Source organism: Rattus norvegicus, chromosome 3 (genome assembly GCF_021556685.1).
Source record: "Rattus norvegicus strain SHRSP/BbbUtx chromosome 3, alternate assembly SHRSP_T2T, whole genome shotgun sequence".
Taxonomy (NCBI): Eukaryota; Metazoa; Chordata; class Mammalia; order Rodentia; family Muridae; genus Rattus; species Rattus norvegicus.
In genome coordinates, this window is record NC_141536.1 from 19435199 (window position 1) to 19455536 (window position 20338).

At 38.7% G+C, this 20338-nt stretch overlaps 1 protein-coding gene across 1 annotated transcript; it reads right to left on the reverse strand.

Moving 5' to 3' along the window:
* Nucleotides 1–12638: 12638 nt before the first annotated feature.
* On the reverse strand, nucleotides 12639–13592 carry Or12k7b (olfactory receptor family 12 subfamily K member 7B). The gene has a single exon (NM_001000390.1). It carries the CDS (start codon nucleotides 13590–13592, stop codon nucleotides 12639–12641), a length of 954 nt encoding a protein of 317 aa, NP_001000390.1.
* Nucleotides 13593–20338: the final 6746 nt, after the last annotated feature.

Below are 20338 nucleotides of genomic sequence, written 5' to 3' on the forward strand. Positions count from 1 at the left end.
TTGAAGATTAGATTTGATCAGAGGAAACCTCCTAAAAATTTTGGCTACTGATATAGAAAAAGTCTTTCTCTCTCTCTCTCTCTCTCTCTCTCTCTCTCTCTCTCTCTCTCTCTCTCTCTCTCTCCTCCTCCTCCTCCTCCTCCTCCTCCTCCTCTTCCTCCTCCTCCTCCTCCTTCTTCTTCTTCTTCCTCCTCCTCCCTCCCCCCTCTCTCTCTGATCTTATTTTGAAAGCTAAAATTAAAGAAAAATCCCCAACATAAAGATATTATTTTTTCTTCCATTTTTATTACATTAACTATATACACTGGGGGTCCAACCTTGGCAGGACCAAGGGATTCTACCAGTGCCCCAAAACATAATATGGGTGGTTATTACCTTCAATGCCTCAAAGAGAAATACTATGATAGACGGATTGTAGTGCCACTCAGCATGCTTGAGCTGCCTCCATTCTCCAGGACTTCACAGAGGCAATAAAAAGAGAAGTGGCTTGCTTTACATGTGGTAAAAAGGGACACTGAGAAGGTAAATGCCCTATGGGGGGGCCTCTACCAGAAATGCCATCCCCAAGGCAGTCTGTCCCTGATGGTGTAGGGGCTTCCACTGAAAGAAAGATTGTTCATCTCATTATGACAAGGATGGCAAGCCACGGGAGCATTTAAACTAAACAGGGAAGCACTCAACTCCAACAATAAAAAAGAAAGTTGTGCCAATTGAGACTTTATGAGTTTCCAGCATCTTAGAAGGCTTTCACCCAAAGATAACCATAAAAATAAGTGACAAACCATTGAAATGTCTCATTGATACTAGAACAGAAAAAACAATTTTAAGACAACAAGAGGTCTCACAAGTCAGGGATCTAATTTGGAGGCCTCTGCTTCTAAACATAGGAGGTTGCTCTCATGCTTTTATCACCAAACAAACCGAAAATGTGAGGCCTTTGAAGGATCTCTGGGCATAATATGCCATTTTGTGGCCAACGTTGCTACCAATCTTCTAGAAGGAGACATTCTGGAGGCTCTGAAAGTTCCTTTTACTAGCCATGCAAAAAATACAGTAGGTGTGGTGGTTTGAATAGGTTTGACCCCATAGAGTCATGTGTTTAAATGTCTGGCACTAGGAGACATGGTCTTATTTGAGAGGGCTTCCTTGTTGGAGGAAGTGTGGCACTTTGTAGGTGGGTCTTGAGGTCTCCTATGCTCAGGCTCTACCTAGGGCTGGAGAGCCTCCTACTCACTGAATGTGGAAGATAGTCTCCTTTTGGTTGCCTTTAGAACTCTTAGCTCCTTCTGCAGCACCATGTCTACCAGTAGTCTTTCATGATTCCTATCATGATGATACTGAACTGAATCCTGAAACTCTAAGTTAGGCCCAATTAAGTGCTTTCTTCTGTAAGAATTGCTATGATCATGATGTCTCTTCATGGCAATAAAACCCTAAGACAGGAGGGTAAATAATAATGTCTGAAATAATAATTATTCTCATAAAAGTTTTAAGACCCTCCCTCAGGTTACCCCCAATTAATCTAAGGGTTACTTTAAATATAGAATCTCTTGCTGCAATTGGCTCTCCAATAAGCCTATCTAGATTAAATGTTGGTCTTTATCATGGGAGAAACTTAAAGTACTCACACAATTAGAAAACAAAAAACAAAAAACAAAAAACAAAACCAAAGAACAAAACCAAAAACCTCTAGCTTTACTATATTTGCCCTTCTCACAGTCCATGAAATACCTATGTGTTTGCTATTTAAAAAAACAGCTCAGGGGAATGGGGACTGATATGAGATTTAAGAACAATTATCAAGACCATGCAAGTTTGAGTGGACCCCCAGAGGATGATACTCCTCATTTCCAACATTCCTGCCAATGTCTCTCTTCTAGCAAAAGACATTAAAGGCTGATTTTTTTCTTAACCATCTTACTACTTTCCCTATCCTCCCTAGAATTTAAACACAAAGCATAGCTTATTCTGTGCATCACATTCTTTTTCTTTTTTTTTTTTTTCGGAGTTGGGGACCGAACCCAGGGCCTTGCGCTTGCTAGGCAAGTGCTCTACCACTGAGCTAAATCCCCAACCCCCTGTCCATCACATTCTTATGAATGGAAATTTCCCTCACATCAACACGCCCTCTTAAACCCACTTTTAACCTTCTCACAAAACATTTACCACCTTCCTCCAAAGATTTTTGGGAAACCTTAGTTGACTTCAACCATGGCTTTCCCTCACTACCATTACCCTAGTGCCTCTCTTTTATCTCCTTAAGGGAAATAAAAATCCCTCATCCTGGAGACCTCTTCCTTCAGAGGCAGTTGAGGTTATAGACTCCATTAATGCAGCCTAAAAGATATGGCACTTGCTAGGTATTACACAACAATGCCTGTTCAGCTTCTTATTTTTTTTTAATTCCTCCCTACCCTCACTGAAGTTCTGTATCAGCTCCAAGGAGTTCTGGAAAGACTCCACATACTAGTGGGCAGTGCACTGCTGACTCAATACTATAATGAGACATGGCCTGGATAGAACCCTGTAAACTTCAGAAAAAGAATCAGATGTCCTTGTTGTGCCTTATCTCTCTGATATTCAATGGCTACTCAGAAATCACATCCACTTTGTTATTAGCCTGACAGTATTTTGGGGACAAATTTGAAATCATTGCATTAATTAAAGATGGGCTTCTGCCCTACCTGTTTGGTAGCTAGTCCCATTTCTTTGCAAAGCCCATCACCAAGGCCGCTTCAATATTTACTGATGAGGAAATAGGGGAGCCATGGCAATAATGATCCCCCAAGGATGAACCCCCATTTTTCAATTCAGAGAGTTGTCCCAATACCTCTTCCCAATATAAGAAAATAATCTACTCTTCCACCTTGCTTCATAAGGTCCTCTTCCCGGTCCCATCCTACATATTCCTGTAACATCACTCTCACCAAGCCAATGTGTATAAACCCCAAACTCTTCTCTCATGCAATAACATCACCAATCCTTGTGTTAACTCCTCCCTCCAATGTTTTGCAACCTGTGCAAGTCACCTGGTAGCTAGGGCAGTACAGGGAAAAAAGAGAGATCTCCACCACTCTACTTGTCAGATTCAACTTGGCCAACTTAGTAGACGTAACAGGAGCCACTGGGGCAGAGCTGGTAAAGAAACAGCACCTGGATGATGACTTCTAGTACAAGTTTGACCAGTCCATGACCTCTAGCTTGATTTACCTAAAGCCCTTTCAGGGGCAGATAACCTCCCTTGTGGGAGTTGCCTTACAAAACAGGAAAGGTTTTGACCTGCTGAGAGCTGAGCAGGAAAGGACTTATGTTATACTGAGGGAAGAAGGTTGTTTCAATATTAAGTATCTGAACTTAATAAACAAAACTTATAGGTACTTAAAACTTATAGGTACTTAAAAATCTCCAGCAAGATCTCTGAGCCTGTTATGCCCTGGGTACATTTATATCATGGTGTTCAAACCCTCTGGTTGCTTGGCTTTGTTGCATGTAGCTTTTACTACCCCACGATAATGCTCCAAGAACGGGCCATATTATCATCGCCCATACAGAGAATAATGGGTCCATGGATGAAAAACTCAAACACACATATGTTGTTCAGTTTCAACCTGCCTGACTGGCTCAGTTGCTGGACACTATGAATCTCCCACAGCTAGTGTGCTCTTCCCAATACTCTTAGCTCAATTGCCTCTCAACCTGCTCTAGCTTCAGTTGCTCAACCACCTTCAGTCCCAGTACAACATTCCAAACTCCTCCTTAGAGAAATGGCTCATGGCTGCTCTACCCAAGATCTCACATGATTGGATGGATTTTTTACCCTCTGAAGTGGGGTGAATGAACACTCCTTTTTTTCTTCTTTATTAGATTTTTTGTTTACATTTGAAATGTTATCCCTTTTCCCAGTTTCCTGTCCAGAATCCCCATTCCATTCCCACTCCACCTTCTTCTATGAGGGTGTTCACCCACCGAACCACACACCCTTTCCCACCTCCCCTTCCTTACATGCCCCTACACAAGGGAATGGGGGTTCCAGCCTTTGCAGAACCAAGGAATTCTCCTCTCATTGGTGTCCAACAAGGCCATCCTATGCTACATATGCAGCTAGAGACATAGTCAGTCCATGTGTACTCTAGATAATTGTTTAGTACCTGGGAGTGCTGATTGGTTGGCATTGTCATTCTTCTGGGGTTCCAAACTGCTTTGGCTCCTTCAGTCCTTTCTCTAACTGGATCAATTCGGACCCCATTTGCAGTTCAGTAGTTGGCTGCCAACATTTTCCTCTGTATTTGTCATGCTTTGGCAGAGCCTCTCTGAAGACAGCTATATCAGGCTCCTGTCAGCATGTACTTCTTGGAATCAGCAATACTCTCTGAGTTTGGTGGCTGAATTATTGTGGGCTGGTTCCCCAGCTGGGTGAGGCTCTTTAAATGGCCATTCCTTCAGTCTCTGCCCCAGTCCTTCAGTCTCTGTCTTTGTCTCCATATTTCCTCCTATGAATATTTTTGTTCCCCTTTTTAACAGGATTGAAACATCCTCACCTTTGGTGGTCCTACTTCTTGAGCTTCATGTGGTCTATGGATTCTATTTTGGGTAATCTGAGCTTTTGGGCTAATATCCATTTATCAATGAGTGGATACCATGAGTGTCGTTTTATGATTTGGTTACTTCATTCAGGATGCTATTTTCTAGTTCCATCCATTTGCCTATGAATTTCATGAAATCATTGTTTTTAACAGATGAGTAGATGTAGATGTACCAAATTGTCTGTATCGATTCCTCTGTGGAAGGACATCTAGGTTCTTTCTAGCTTCTGACTATTATAAATAAGGCTACTATAAACATAGTGGACCATGTTTCCTTGTTATATATTGGAGCATTTTTTGGGTATATGAGCAGGAGTTGTATAGCTGGGTCCTCAGGTTGTACTATGTCCAATTTTCTGAGGAACCACGAGAGTGATTTCCAGAGTAGTTTTACTAACTTTGCAATTTTGTGAGGTCCCATTTATCAATTCTTGATCTTAGAGCATAAGCCATTGATGTTCTGTTTAGGAAATTTTCTCCATGCCCATGTATGCCCAGTTTTTCTAATATTAACTTGAGTGTATCTGATTTTATGTGGAGATCCTTGATCCACTTCTACTTGAGCTTTGTACAGGGAATGAATCAATATTCATTCTTCTACATGCTGACCTCCAGTTGAACCAACACCATTTGTTGAAAATGCTGTATTTGTTCCACTGGATGGTTTTAGCTCATTTTCAAAGTTCAAGTGACCATAGGTATGTGGGTTCATTTCTGGGTCTTCAGTTCTACTCCACCGATGTACCTGGCTATCTCTGTAACAATACCATACAATTTTTATCACTATTGCTCAGTAATACTGCCTGGGATCAGGGAGGGTGATTCCCCTTGATATTCTTTTGTTGTTGAGGATAGTTTTTGCTATACTAGGTTTCTTATTATTCTAAATGAATTTGCAAATTGCCCATTCTAATTCTATAAAGAATTAGGTTGGAATTTTGATGAAGATTGTATTGAATCTATAGATTGCTTTTGTCAAGATGGCTGTTTTCAATAATAATAATCCTTCCAGGCTTAGTAATTCTCTGGTGGAACCTTGGGGGCTTTTCTTTTATACTATGATATCATCTGCAAATAGTGATATTTTGATTCTTCCTTTCTAATTTGTATCCATTTGGCCTCCATTTGTTGTCTGATTGTTCTGGCTAGAACTTTGAGTACTATATTGAATAAGTAGGGAGAGAGTGGGAAGCCTTGTCTAGTCCCTGATTTTCGTGGGATTGCTTCAAGTTTCTCTCCATTCAGTTTGATTTTGGCTACTAGTGTGCTATATATTGCTTTTACTATGTTTAGTTATGGCCCTTAAAATCCCAATATTTCCTAGACTTTGAACATAAAAGAGTTTGAATTTTGTCAAATGCTTTCTCAGCATCTAATGAAATGATCATATTTTTTTCTTTGAGTTTGTTTATATACTGGATTATGTCAATTGATTTCTGTATATTGAACCATCCCTGCATCCCTGGGATGAAGGCTACTTGATCATTATGGATGATCATTTTGATGTGTTCTCAGATTTGGTTTGCAAGCATTTTATTGAGTATTTTTGTGTCTTTACCAGTAAGGAAAATTGGTCTGAAGTTCTCTTTCTTTGTTCATTCTTGGTGTTTTTTAGGTATAAGGGTACTTGAGGCTCCATAGAAGGAATTGGGTCGTTTTCCCTGTTTCTATTTTGTGAAATAGTTTGGACAGTATTGGTATTAGGTCTTCTAGACCTAACATATAATTCATAGATATGATAGAATCCTGCTCTAAACCCATCTGGTCCAGGAATTTTTTTGCTTGGGAGACTTTTAATAATTGCTTCTATTTCTTTAGGAGTTATGGGACTGTTTAGATGCTTTTTCTGACCCTGATTTAACTTTGATACCTGGTATCTGTTTAGAAAGTTGTCCATTTCCTCCAGATTTTCCAGTTTTGTTGACTATAAGCTGTTGTAGTAGGATACGATGGTTTTTATTAATTTCCTCAGATACTGTGTTTATATCCCCCCCTTTATTTCTGATTTTGTTAATTTGAATACTCTTTCCATGCCCTCTGGTTAGACTGGCTAAAGATTTATCTATCTTGTTGATTTTCTCAAATAATCAACTCCTGGTCTGGTTGATTCTTTATATAGTTCTTTTTGTTTCTATTTGGTTAATCTCAGCCTTAGTTTGATTATTTACTGCTGTCTACTTGTCTTGGGTGTATTTGTGTCTTTATGTTCTAGAGCTATTATGTGTGCTATCAAGCTGCTAGTGTATGCTATATCTAGTTTCTTTTTTCAGGCACTCAGAGCTATGAGTTTTCCTCTTAGCACTGCTTTCATTGTGTCCCACAAGTTTGGGTATATTGTGCCTTCATTTTCATTAAATTCTTAAAAGTCTTTAATTTTTTCCTTGACCAAGTTATCATTGTGTAGAGTGTTGTTTAACTTCCATCTATATGTGGGCTTTCTGTTGTTTTTGTTGTTATTGAAGTCCAGCATCAGTCCATGGTGATCCAATAGAATTCACGGGATTATTTAAATCCTTTTTATATTTTTTGAGGCTTGTTTTGTGACTGATTATATGGCCAATTTTGGAGAAGGTGCCTTGAGATACTGAGAAGAAAATATAATCTTTTGTTTTACTTTAGGATGAACTGTTCTTTCTATAGATATCTATTCATTCCATTTGGTTCATAATTTCTCTTAGTTTCTCTGTCTCTGTTTAGCTTCTGTTTCGATGATTCCTTCATTGCTCAGAGTGGGGTGTTGAAGTCTCCCACTATTATTGTGTGAGGTACAATGTGTGTTTTAAGCTTCAGTAAGGTTTATTTTATGAATGTAGGTTCTCTTGCATTTGGAGCATAGATATTCAGGACTGAGAGTTCATCTTGGTGGATTTTTCCTTTGATGAACATGAAATGCCCTTCTTTATCTTTTTTGATAACTTTTGGCTAAAAGTCGATTTTATTCAATATTAGAATGTCTACTCTAGCTTGTTTCTTCAGACCATTTGCTTAGAAAATTATTTTCCAGTCTTTTACTCTGAAGTAGTGTCTGTCTATGTTATTGAGTGGTGTTTCTTGTATGTAGCAAAATTTTGGGTCCTCTTTAATATCCAATTAGTTAGGTTATGTCTTTTTATTTGGGGAATTGAGTCCATTAATGTTAAGAGATATTAAGGAATAGCGATTATTTTTTTCCTGTTATTTTTGTTCTTAGAGATGGAATTACATTTGCGTGGCTCTCTTCTTTTGGGTTGTTGCAAGAAGATTACATTCTTGCTTTTTCTAGGGTGTAGTTTCCCTCCTTTTGTTGGAGTTTTCCATCTATTATGCTTTGGAGGGCTAGATTTGTGGAAAGATATTGTGTAAATTTGGCTTTGTGATGGAATATCTTGTTTTTCCATGTATGTTAATTGCAAGTTTCACTGGATATTATAGCCTAGGTTGGCATTTGTGTCCTCTTATGGTCTCTATGACATCTGTTCAGGATCTTCTGGCTTTCATACTCTCTGGTGAGAAGTCTGGTGTAATTCTGATAGGTCTGCCTTTATGTGTTACTTGACCTTTTCCCCTTACTTCTTTTTAATATTCTTGCTTTGTTTTGTGGATTAGGTGTTTTGACTATTATGTGACAAGAGGAATTTCTCTTCTGGTCCAATCTATTTGGAGTTCTCTAGGCTTCTTGTATGTGTATGGGCATCTCTTTCTTTAGGTTAGGGAAAGTTTTCTTCTATGATTTTGTTGAAAATATTTACTTGCCCTTTAAGTTGGGAGTCTTCACTCTCTTCTGTACCTATTATCCTTAGATTTGCTCTTCTCATTGTACCCCAGATTTTCTGGAGGTTTTGGGTTATGAGCTTTTTGTGTTTACATTATCTTTGAATGTTTTCTATGCTATCTTCTGCCCTTGAGATTCTCTCTTCTATCTCTTGTATTCTGTTGATGATGCTTGCATCTATGATTCCTGCTCTCTTTCCTAGATTTTCTATCTCCAAGGTTGTCTCCCTTTGTGATTTTTTTTATTGTTTCTGTCTCCATTTTTAGACCCTGGATTGTTTTGTTCAATTCCTTTACATATTTGTTTGTGTTTTTATGTAATTCTTTAAGGGATTTTTTTGTTTCCACTTTAAAGGATTCTTCTTGTTTATCTATGCTGTCCTGTATTTCTTTAAGGGATTTATTTATGTCTTTCTTAAAGTCCTCTATCATCATCGTGGGATGTGATTTTAAATATAAATCTTGCTTTTCTGTTATGTTGAGATATCCAGTATTTGCTTTGGTGGGAGAACTGGCCTAATGATGCCAAGTAATCTTGATTTCTGTTGCTTAGGTCTCTGAGCTTGGCTCTTGCCATCTTGTTGTCTTTGCTTTTAGCTAGTCTTCCTGTGTCTTACAGTGGCTTTAGCCTCCTGTAAGCCTATGTGTTAGCACTCCTGGAGACCAGCTTTCTCCCAGTAGGATCTGGGTACAGAGAGCTGTGTCACAGAGTCAGTTCTAGAGGGAACCAGATGGATTTTGTCCCAGACTACCCCTGAATTCCTGTGTCCTGAGGGCTCCAGGCAGGTCCTTCTTAGGCCAGGAATGTGAATAGAAGGTGTGGTCTCCCCTGAGCTCTCAGGCTTGTCTGTACTTCTGAGAGTCCAACTCCCTCCCTCATGTTATTTGGGTGCAGAGAGCTGTGGGACTGGATCAGCTCTGGGCACAGGCAGAAACCAGAAGGGAGCAAACACTCCCCCCACCCCACCCCCACCCCGCTGCATCTGCTAGCTTGCCTGCAGAGACCTGGAAGTCCAATCTATTTTGCCCCACTCATTAGCCGCCAACATCTTTATTGATAGATGAAAACCAATTAGGGAACAGGACCTTAGCATCAGATCTGACCCCTACATGCCCTTCTTCCTCTTCTTGGCTCCATGCTGACTGCATGTTTCATCTAATTTTTAATACAGCAAGTAAACAACATTGTCAAAGTCACTACCATCCAGGTTTAGATTCAAATACCAAATCATTCCCAACCTAGAGGCTGACTATGATAACTCCTCCTTATATAATTCAAATGTGGGGATGTGCGGCTTAGGACTTATGGGATGCAGGGGGAAAAGCCTATGGCAAAGGTGGGGTCAAGGCATGCCCAAACCTTAGGATTCTCAGCCTAAGATTGGCAAAAGTAAGATTCTTCTTCTCTGTCTCAGACCTAGGTGTCCCAATGCATATAGCCCTGCACCCTCCCCCCATGTGTGCTTCCCAGAGGAGGTCATACATCCCAGTAGACAGGTTAAAATTCCTCTCCCCTTATAAGGTCATGTCTGGTAGCACCTGGAATTTCTCCTAATTCAAATGAGGCACCCTTCACACTCAGGCCATGGCCAATGATGTACATTCACCCCAAAAACCACTACCATGTCCTTAAATGTTTAAGTAGTTTTGTTTCCACAATTAAATGAGCTGTCTGACTGAAGCTGTCTCCCAAGAGTCAGTTCTTATCACTCTGACAGCTTCCTGAGGTCTCTTCCACTCTTGGTTGTTTCTGCTTCACTTCCTCTCTCATTTCTACCAGGATCAATCAAAGGCCAATTGCACTTCTACATGAAGAGAGGCTGAAAATGAATGGTACCCATCCACATAAACTTCCAACTTTGAAAAAGAATTAAAGAAAAGCTATGGCTGGTTATGGTAGTGCACACCTTTATTCCCAGCACTCAATCTCTAATTTTGAGACCAGGACATCCAAGCTTAAACAGTGAGGTAAACCACCAAGAACAGAATGCTGGTAAAAAATTAACTGAATGAAGGAATCATATCCCAACTCCAGTCAAGCAGCAGATCTTGGAAGCTTCTGCCATGAGGTTCTGGTTTTAGAGTCAAAGATAGGAAAGGAGGGGGTTGTAGAATCTTCCTCCATGACTAAAGAACATTGCAAAGGACAAACGAGTGTCAGGAGTTTTCCATAATAGAGACATGAAGAGTTCATTACGTGAAACTGTGAAGATAAAGCCTGGATTGCTTTGGAGATCCCATGATGTTAGAAATGCCAGAGTCATGGGATATATGCAGAGGCAAGATGCAACAGAGAGTGTAATCAGCCCAAGAGAAATAAGTGTGTTGACGTAACATGTCTGAAAAGAAGTTGGAGATCTGAAGGGCATTTTGATATCAAACCTGGAGCTACAGAGTTTGGATTTTGCCCAGCTGGGTTTTGGTTTTGTTTTGGTTCAGTATTTCCTGACTATATTCCATAAGCCCACCCCCACACCCTGGAATGGTAGTGTATATCCTGTGCCATTATATGCTATAAGTATGTGATCTGCTTTTATCATTAAGATTTTACAAGGGTATAGTTAAGAGAGGCCACTATGGATAAATCTCAGAAAATCCTGTCAAATTTGGAGTTATAAACAAGTTTGAAACTACTCTAAACTAGAACTCTTGAAGTTGGATTAAATTCATTTTCATTATGATATGGCTACAAGACTATGTGGGTTGAGGAGTAGAATGGAGTGATTTAAATACAAATGATCACCAGTAAACCATTAGGAATGCCACTATTTGGAGGTAAGGCCTTGGAGTAGGTGTGGCTTTATTGAAGAAGGTGTGCTACTAGCAAGAGGGCTTTGAGATCCAGATCAGTGAGTCACTTTAACTTCCTACTGCATAAGGATCCAGGTGTAGAACTCTCAGCTACCACTCCAGTGCCTTATCTGTCAGCATAATTTTATGCTTCTGTCATGATGATAATAGACTAAACCTCTGAACTGTAACCCAACCCCAATTAAATTTTTTCCTTTATACAAGTGCTGTGGGCAAGGCATCACTTCACAGGAATAAAACTGAGACAGGTACAAAATATACATAATCACAAACTTAATTTCTTGCCCTTAGAATTTATTATAAAGGAGCTTCAATAAAATTTTGCCCAACACTTGACTGCTCTTTATCAAACATTCCAGTAACCTACATTTTTCCAAATTTAACATTTTTTGTTCTCATTGATGGCTTCTCAACTCCATTTGAGAAAAAGAATACTGATACCTTTCTCTAGATATTATTCTCTAAGATGCTGACATAACAAACTTATTTGATTGTTTCTTATAAATGACTACTTCTCAATATTCTTGCTTTTGAACTCCAAGATTTTAAATTTTTGCCATGGCCAAATACTTAAATTCTTATATAATTCTCTTCTTCTCTACACAAATATACTAGAAGAAATTTATCAAGTTTACATATTACATGCATTTGACCTCTCTGTATTTCTGTATCCAGATAAAACTTCTTCATAAGTCTCAACATGAAACATAATTAGTTGGATATCTAATATATATCACAAATTTTACATAGTAAAAGAATCATTGATTTTTTGCATCACAAACAAACCTACAAAATCTCATTGCCTCTTAGTGTACCATGGATATATAAGTAAAAATGTGATTATTCCCAACATCACTGCTGCATTATTATTTTCCTAAAGTAAAACAGCCAAAAATATTGTGTCTAAACAATTTTACACACCATAAAATCCAAACCTGATCATCTCCTCTTGGTATCAGAGCGACCATGAACTTCATGCCCAATTCCTGTTATTAGAGACTTATTGCATGATACAATTGAAAGATAAAAATGTTCAGGCACAAAAGACATTAAAATTATCCCTAGGAGTTTAGACATTATTGAAACTGGTGATTATAAATAGATTGCAAATTTTAGACAGGTTTAATAAATTCTGCAATGTCTTTAAAATTCATTCTTCTAAATAATATTGTGCCTATCAAGTAGTATGTGACCGAATTTGCTAAAGTACTCAAACATATGTACCTTCCATGCTATAATTTTGTTTATTATCTACTTCATATCCTATAGACAAAAGATATTTAGGTTTAGTGATCTTAAAATATCTTAACAATTCCAATGAGAAAAGGGCCTAGAATCAATTATTCATGAAGTCACTTTCTTACTAATCCAACAATGAGAAATCTGACAGCAAACATTGTTCTACAGAGATATGACTCATGTCCTTTATTAAGAGTACACATCAGTGCTTTGAAGTGGTTTCAGATTAATCCTTGGTTCTCATGAATTTCTTTCTCATTCTTTGTCTGAGAGCCATTCTGAAGTACAGAGTTTCCTAAAAAGCTTCCATATTGCTCCTTTAACATCTTTGTTCCTAAGGCTGTAGATTATTGGATTTAACATAGGGGAGATGAGCGTGTAGAAGACGGCAACCTGGCGATCTTGGTCTAAATCATAGCTGGATGATGGCTTAAGGTACATTCTAGCCAAAGAGCCAAAAAGGAGCAGCACAACCAGAATGTGGGAGCCACAAGTGGACAGGGCTTTCCTCAGGGCAGCAAAAGAGTGCATGTGGGCTATGGCAATACCTATTCGAATGTAAGAACCCCAAATGAACAAGAAGGGACTGCCCACCACAGCTACACCCTCAGTGAAGATTAACATTTCATTGACCACTGGTCGAGTACAGGAGAGCTTCAAGAGTGGAGTGATGTCACAGAAGAAGTGGGTGACCTGGTTTCCACAGAAGGTTAAACGGGTAACCAACACACTGTACAGGAGACTGTTAAGGCTGACCACTACCCAAGAGGTCAATGTTATTCTCAGACAGAGGCTATGGCTGATAATGGCAGAGTATCTTAAAGGGTCACAGATGGCAACATAGCGGTCATATGCCATGGCAGCCAGTAAGTGGCCTTCCATGCTGCCCACTGCCATAAAGAAAAATAATTGTGTCATGCAACAGTTATAGGAAATGCTTCGATCCACGGAGAGTGTGTGCACCAGCATTTGAGGAACAGTAATGGTTGTCAAAGATATATCAATCAAGGAAAGTTGGCTGAGAAGGAAGTACATAGGGGTCTGAAGCTTGGGGTCTGAACAAGCAACAAGTACTAGTAGGGTATTACCCAAAACTGCTATCAGGTACATGATAAGGACAACTCCAAAAATAACTGGCTGCATCTCGGGCCTGCTGGACAATCCCAACAACACAAATTCAGTCACTTCTGTTTTGTTTTTAGTGGCCATAAGTCATTGTCTACATTACCTGTAAAGAGGAGAGATCAGAGTTGGAAAAGGGAACAATGCCAAGGCATAAGCATATCTCAGATTCTTCACCTTAAGAATGGTTAGTCACTGGTTTGAAAATTTATTTTTTAACCTTAAGCACCAATAAAGGTAATTTTGTTCTTTTAGTAATGGTGTTCTTTTAAGGCCACTAAACTTAGCCAGGATGAGTGTGAAAGTGATTGATATAATCCTACATCCACTCATACAAACACTGACTTACATGCATGTAAACAACACAAAATAATAATATGATATAACATATTAATAAGTATACCATTATACCATATGTAATAAAAAGGGTGCTCATTGTCCAAAAATTGTTTACCTTCATGTAGTTTTAGTTACATATTTTAGCTCAATACTTCTATGCCTCTGAATACTATACTAATATACATGTGTTTGCATGGCCTTTTACTACAAAATATGAAACTTCTTCCGCTTCAGTGTGCCATCCATCTTTCTTTCTTTTCCAAGTTTTGATAGCTATTTTTGTTCCTGATTTTCATCAACTTTTCTGTATGTATTGAATAAATCACCAAATAATATAAGTATATGTAGCAGACATTCTCAGTCTTTGCAAGTCGAATATTTTCATTTTTTATCTACATGTACCTAATGAATGAAAAACATATTTGTTTCCACCTTAAATGAGAAGTTCATCATGTGACAGCCTGTGTGACTCCCTTTAATTTTCATTATTTCTTTCTAGTATTTTTTATCTAGACTTTTTATTCCTGCCATTCTTACATTTCATAAAGATGCTGCTTCATTTACATGTTTTCATTGATTCTGTGATGAGTGAATAAGAGAATTTGGGGTGGGGAACTAAATAAAGTCTCACTATGTAGCCCTGGCTCTAATGGAATTCACCCTGTACAGCAGGTTGCTAGAGAATTCACAGAGATCAACCTGCTTCTACCTCCTGAGTATTGGGATTAAAGGTATACACCATAAAACCACACAATTTTTTAAACATGAAGATTGTGAATGTATTTGTTAGAATATTTCTCACAGGTCCTTGAACTTGGGAGAAGAAAGAGGGCTCAGTCGGAAGTCATTGCTTTACTAGCACATGAACCTGTATTCTTTCTCAGAACTCACACAAAAGCTAGGTGTCATGGCACACATTTTTCTCCCTACCATTTTTCACAGCAATGTTACTAATTGGACTTTTGACTTTTTGATTAATCTTTTTCCTTAAGTTTTCCATCTTACTTTCTTTCATGTTCATAAGGTAGATTCTATTAATAGTAATTCATTTCTTCTATTCTTGCAATCATATATTATTGTCCTTTGAAATCTATATTGTACTACCTCAACATAATGCTTCTCTCTTTGTGTGTGAGTGCAGTTCCCTGACAAATACTTTTATATTATATCTTATAATAAGATTGAAGTTTTTTCTTCACTGAGTTATTTGTTTTTTTATACTATGTATTTGTGTGTATGAGTGTGTGTGAGGGGTATATATGTATATGTATGAGTACCTCCATGTTGCTTGTTCTAAATTATGGAACCAATTGCTCTTGCAAGTATGAATCCATACAACTTTCTACCAAGAATATGAAAATTTACCCTCTGAAAATGTAGAAAGGCTTGTTTTTATGCTATTCATACTAAATAAAAACAAGGCCTTCCTTCTGAAACATGACAACAAAATTAATAGCTGTTACTTGCCATTACTAGATAATATTTTTCAAATTTCCTCTGGGATAAAGGGATAGGCTACCATGGTCTGAGCTTCATGATAAAAAGAAGGATGTATGCAGAATGGCTTGAATGGTTGTCATGTTGGAAGATATTCACTTTGGTTCACATCCCTCTACTTTGTCTAACCTTTTCACCCTTTCTTTCCCTCATTCTTATCCTGAATTGGTTATCACTGGTATGTCATCTCAAGAAGACTATTCTTCTCCTCCCCTGCAGTCCTTCCTCGTAGCGTGAGATACAGTGATCTCCTGGTTACTTTGTCTCTCAAAATTCCACTAAAATGTCACAGTTTGTAATAATCTCCCTTTCCTATCAAAACAGTTTTCCCTTTGTTATCATTTTTATGCGGTATCTAAAGAGACAGAGGAACTAAACACAACATCAAAGCCTCAGAGATAAGTGATTCATTAAGGGGACTGTCTCTAACACAGGCAGTCAGTCACAAAAGGTTTAGGTATTCAAGGCTAGTACTCGTGGCTTTTATCTTTTAACTCTAAAAGTTGTCCTCTAAAATCTCAGATAGCAGATGGATGTTTGCACTGTATTTACCACAAAGGCTTTGCTTCATTGGGATGCAGCTTTCCTCTGCACTTGTTACATCTTCCTGAAGTACATTCCTATTCATTTGGAATGACTTTGTCATTTCACATCTTTTCATTCACATGTTGTCAGACTTTCTTTAGTTAATAAAGGAAATCCAGAAATCAGGAAAGATCTGAAAAGAGAGAAGACTTATAATTTCCAATGTTTATTCTTTTGTTTTCATTTCTTCCTGCATCCCTATTGTCAGTGTAATCAGTTAAAATTATCTCATGTGCTTAGTATGTTATTACTTCTTCAAAGTCCAGTCAAATTCAGATGTCAATATACATGTAGAAATGAATGTGAAAGAGAAGAAGTGGTCAGGAAGAAAGACAGAGTAAGTCCTTGTCTTTGAGAAAGACAGTAGTATCTAAGAAATGGTGAAGTCTGTTACTTCTCTTTCATAAATATAACAATATAATAATGCAACCCAATTTGTTTCATATAAACCATACTTGTCCTTATCCTTATTAGTCATTCATGTTCAAGAAGAGTATCGAACAATAGTTGTGGTTTTGTTGAGGGTTTCACGATTTCATCTATGTTCCTTTTCTCTTCTACAATGTCAGCTATGCTCCCATTAATCTGTGAGCTCTGAAGATCCAGTTCACATAACCCGTAGCTATCAAGCATGCTGGGGCAAAGAAAAGACAAAGAGATGTTCTTCAGAAGAGATGAGAAGATACCCACACAAACAGTGATAGAACTTTTCAAATCAGTAAATTTAACTGAAATCCAAGAGAGATAGAAAATGCCTGTAAACAAATATATGACCACCTCTAGTCTGTCAGCACCTGGTTGGGGTTTCAGGCATATTATGAGATATAGACTAGTACGAGATGGCATTTCTAGCCAAACCCTAGTTATTTCATGTTCTCAAAAAGTTTCAGATGACATGCTGCTCCTCTTTATTATTTAATCAATGTCTAAATATTAGAAATAGACCTTCCTTAGGGACTTACTGATACAAATTCTGTTGTCAGTCCATTCACAGTCTCACAATGAAGAAGAAAATGATGCTGATTTTGTAGCGTTTAAGTGTGATGCCTTTCTTCCCCTTTTTCTTTTTTATCATGTCAAAATAGATCTTCTAAAATGTCACAAAATAGATTAGATGCTCTGTCACATATTGTAGAATCTTAGATCTTCAACGCATTTCTCCATACTGTCCTGAACTTCATGGCTTCACCCATCTCGGCACTTATCTTTCACTCAAAAATCTATTTATATTACAATTTGCAATTTTCCACCCTGTCTCCTTTATTGACTATTATATTTTATCTCACATTTCATCTCTCTTCAATCTCCTTGGTACCAGTGTCATTATTTTCCTACTTTCTGTCTTCTTACAATTTTCCTTGGAACAGAACATAATGTTCATCCCCTATCATTCTGGGTACACAGAGTAAGGAGTGTAGGCTGAGTCACCCTCCCTCTTATCCATTAAGGAACCACCCTTATCATTTTCCATAAAAGATTTCGGTTGTGTAGCTCATCCCAACCAAGCAGACTTACATCCATGAGCCCTCTCAGGGACTCCCCTAGCCCCCAGGAGGCTCCAGTTGTTATCAGAAAAAAATATTAATGAGAATAGGTTAAGCACATGCACCTTCTTATATCCAATGAGGATATAACTCACAGGCTCGCTCATTCTCCTTCCTTATCATTAGATTCTACCACAACACTGAGTAAAACCCATGAAACATGTGAAAATAGTGGGCCTTCAGGGAAATTGCACCCTTTGGGAGATACCATCTTAGTCTTATAAACTATCAACAGTAGGGCAGGGAGAAATCCAATGGGAAGCTGATTCCCTGATCATCAACTTTCACAATGTGCCTTTCCTGTAATTACATGTTTTTAAATGTAAACAACATAACTCAGATGAATTAGGAACTAGGCATGGGGTTTGTGAGAGAGCAACAGGACAATTCTGAGAATTACTATTTCCCCAAGAATTGCCATTTCCTCTTCTCAAATTCCAAACCTTTTCTGTGTTAAATCTGTTTTGCTTATTTAGCTTAGAAACATCATCCTCAAATGATCTGCTTTATATGAGGCTTTATGAAGAAGCAAAGAATGGAGAGATTCTTGATCTCATTTTAATATAGCAATAATAAATTATAACATAGTAATAAGTCATGAAAGTAGGTACAAGGTGAGTACAAGAACGTGTTTTCCATCATTCATCTGCATTAAACAAATTCAACCACCGTCTAGAGAAAGCAAAGTACTAGTGAGTCAGTATGATCAAATGAGAAAATAGACTTAAATCAATGTTTTCAAAATAAGGGCTACATTTTAAAGCATTATCTTTTTTCATTTTTATGAAAGGTTCTTTATTGCTGTGTACTACCTCCCTTTCCTTTTTTAAATTTATTTAATTTTTTACACTCCAGATTTTATTCCCATCCCAGTTCACCCTCTTCTTGTTACCCATCGCATAGCTCCTCCCCAGCCCCCTAGCTCCAAGAGGATGTCCCCATGTCCCCCACCCACAACCCCACCAAATCTCTAAACTCCCTGGTGCCTCCAGTCTCTTGAGGATTAGATGCATCTTCTCTAACTGAACTCAGACCCGGCAGTCCTTTGCTGTATATGTGATGGGGGCCTCATATCAACTAGTGTATGTAGCCTGGTTGGTGGTCCAGTGTCTGAAAGATCTAGGGGGTCAAGGTTAATTGGGACTGGGGATCCTCCTACAGTCTTGTCCTCCTCCTTAACCTCTTCCAGCTGTTCCCTAATTCAACCACAAGGGTCAGGAGTGTCTGTCCGTTGATTTTGTGTAAATATCTGCATCTGACTCTTTCAACTGCTTGTTGGGTCTTTCAGAGGGCAGTCATGACAGGTCCCTTATGTGAGGACTCCATAGCCTTAGTAATAATGTCAGCCCTTGGAGCCTCCCCTTGAGCTAAATCCTACTTTGGGTCTGTTGCTGGACCTAATTTTCTTCAGGCTCTTCTTCATTTTTGTCCCTGAAGTTCTTTCAAACAGGAACAATTATGTGTTAGAGTTTTGACTGTGGGATGGCAACTCCATCACACAGGGGTTTTAATGCCCTGTCTTTCAGCTGGAGGTGGGCTCTACAAATTCCCTTTCCCCACTGTAGGGCATTTCATCTAAGGTACATTTAGGACATTTGAGTCCTAAGTGCCTCCTACCTCCTAGGTCTCTTGCACATTCTGCGGGGTGTCCCCACCTCCTATCTCTGAGGTTGCCTATTCCCATTCTTTTAGCTGGCCCTCAGGGCTTAAGTCCTTTCCCCCCACCCAATACCTAATCACATTCCCCTCTTTCCCTCTCTGTCTTCTTTCCTTCTCAGGTCTCTCCTTCCCTTCCCCTTGAGGTTGCTTCCTTCTCCCTCCCAAGTGAGATTGAAATGTCCTTACTTGGGCCCTTTGGTTTGTTAATATTTTTTAGTTCTGTGGACTGTATCTTGGGTATTCTTTACTATTTTTTGGCTAATATCCACTTATTAGTGAGTACATACCATTAAATGCCCTTTTGGGTCTGAGTTACCTCACTCAGGATGATATTTCTAGATTGATCCATTTGCCTGCAAAACTCAGGATGTCCTCATTAATAGCTGAGTAGTATTCCATTGTGTAAATCAACCATATTAGTTGAAACCATTCTTTTGTTGTGGGACATCTGAGTTGTTTCCAGCTTTTGGCTACCACAAACAAGTACAACATGTGCCCCTGTGACCTGGTAGGGTATCTTTTGAGTATATTCCCAAGAGTGGTATAGCTGGGTCTTAAGGTAGATCAATTTCCAATATTCTGAGAAACCCCCAGATTGATTTTCAGAGTGGTTGTGCTAGTTTGCAATCCCACCAGCAATGGAGGAGTGTTCCTGTTTCTCCATACCTTCACCAACATGTGGTATCACCTGAGGTTTTGATCTTATCCATTCTGATTGGTATAAGGTGGAGTCAGGGCTGGAGAGATGGCTCAATGGTTAAGAGTACTCACTACTCTTCCGAAAGACTCTGGGGTTCAATTCCCAGCATCCACATGGCAGCTCACAACTGTCTGTAACTCCAAGATCTGACAGCCGCACACAGACATACATGCTGATAGAAACATGGCAAAGTACATAAAATAAAAATAAATAAAAATTTAGAAGATTCTTATTATCCATCACCAACTAATCACCCCTAAAATAGATACATACAAGCAACCATGAACAGAGTTTACATATAAATGTGTGTGTGTGTGTGAGAGAGAGAGAGAGAGAGAGAAAGAGAGAGAGAGAGAGAGAGAGAGAGAGAGAGAGAGAGAGAAACAGTAAACACAAAGAGGCCTAGGTGTAGGTGTCAGGAGCCATAACACGACAAGCTACTAACTAGCAGGTGATCATCCTGAGATGGCCAGCCTCAGATTATTATATCTGCGACTGGTTTGCCCTCA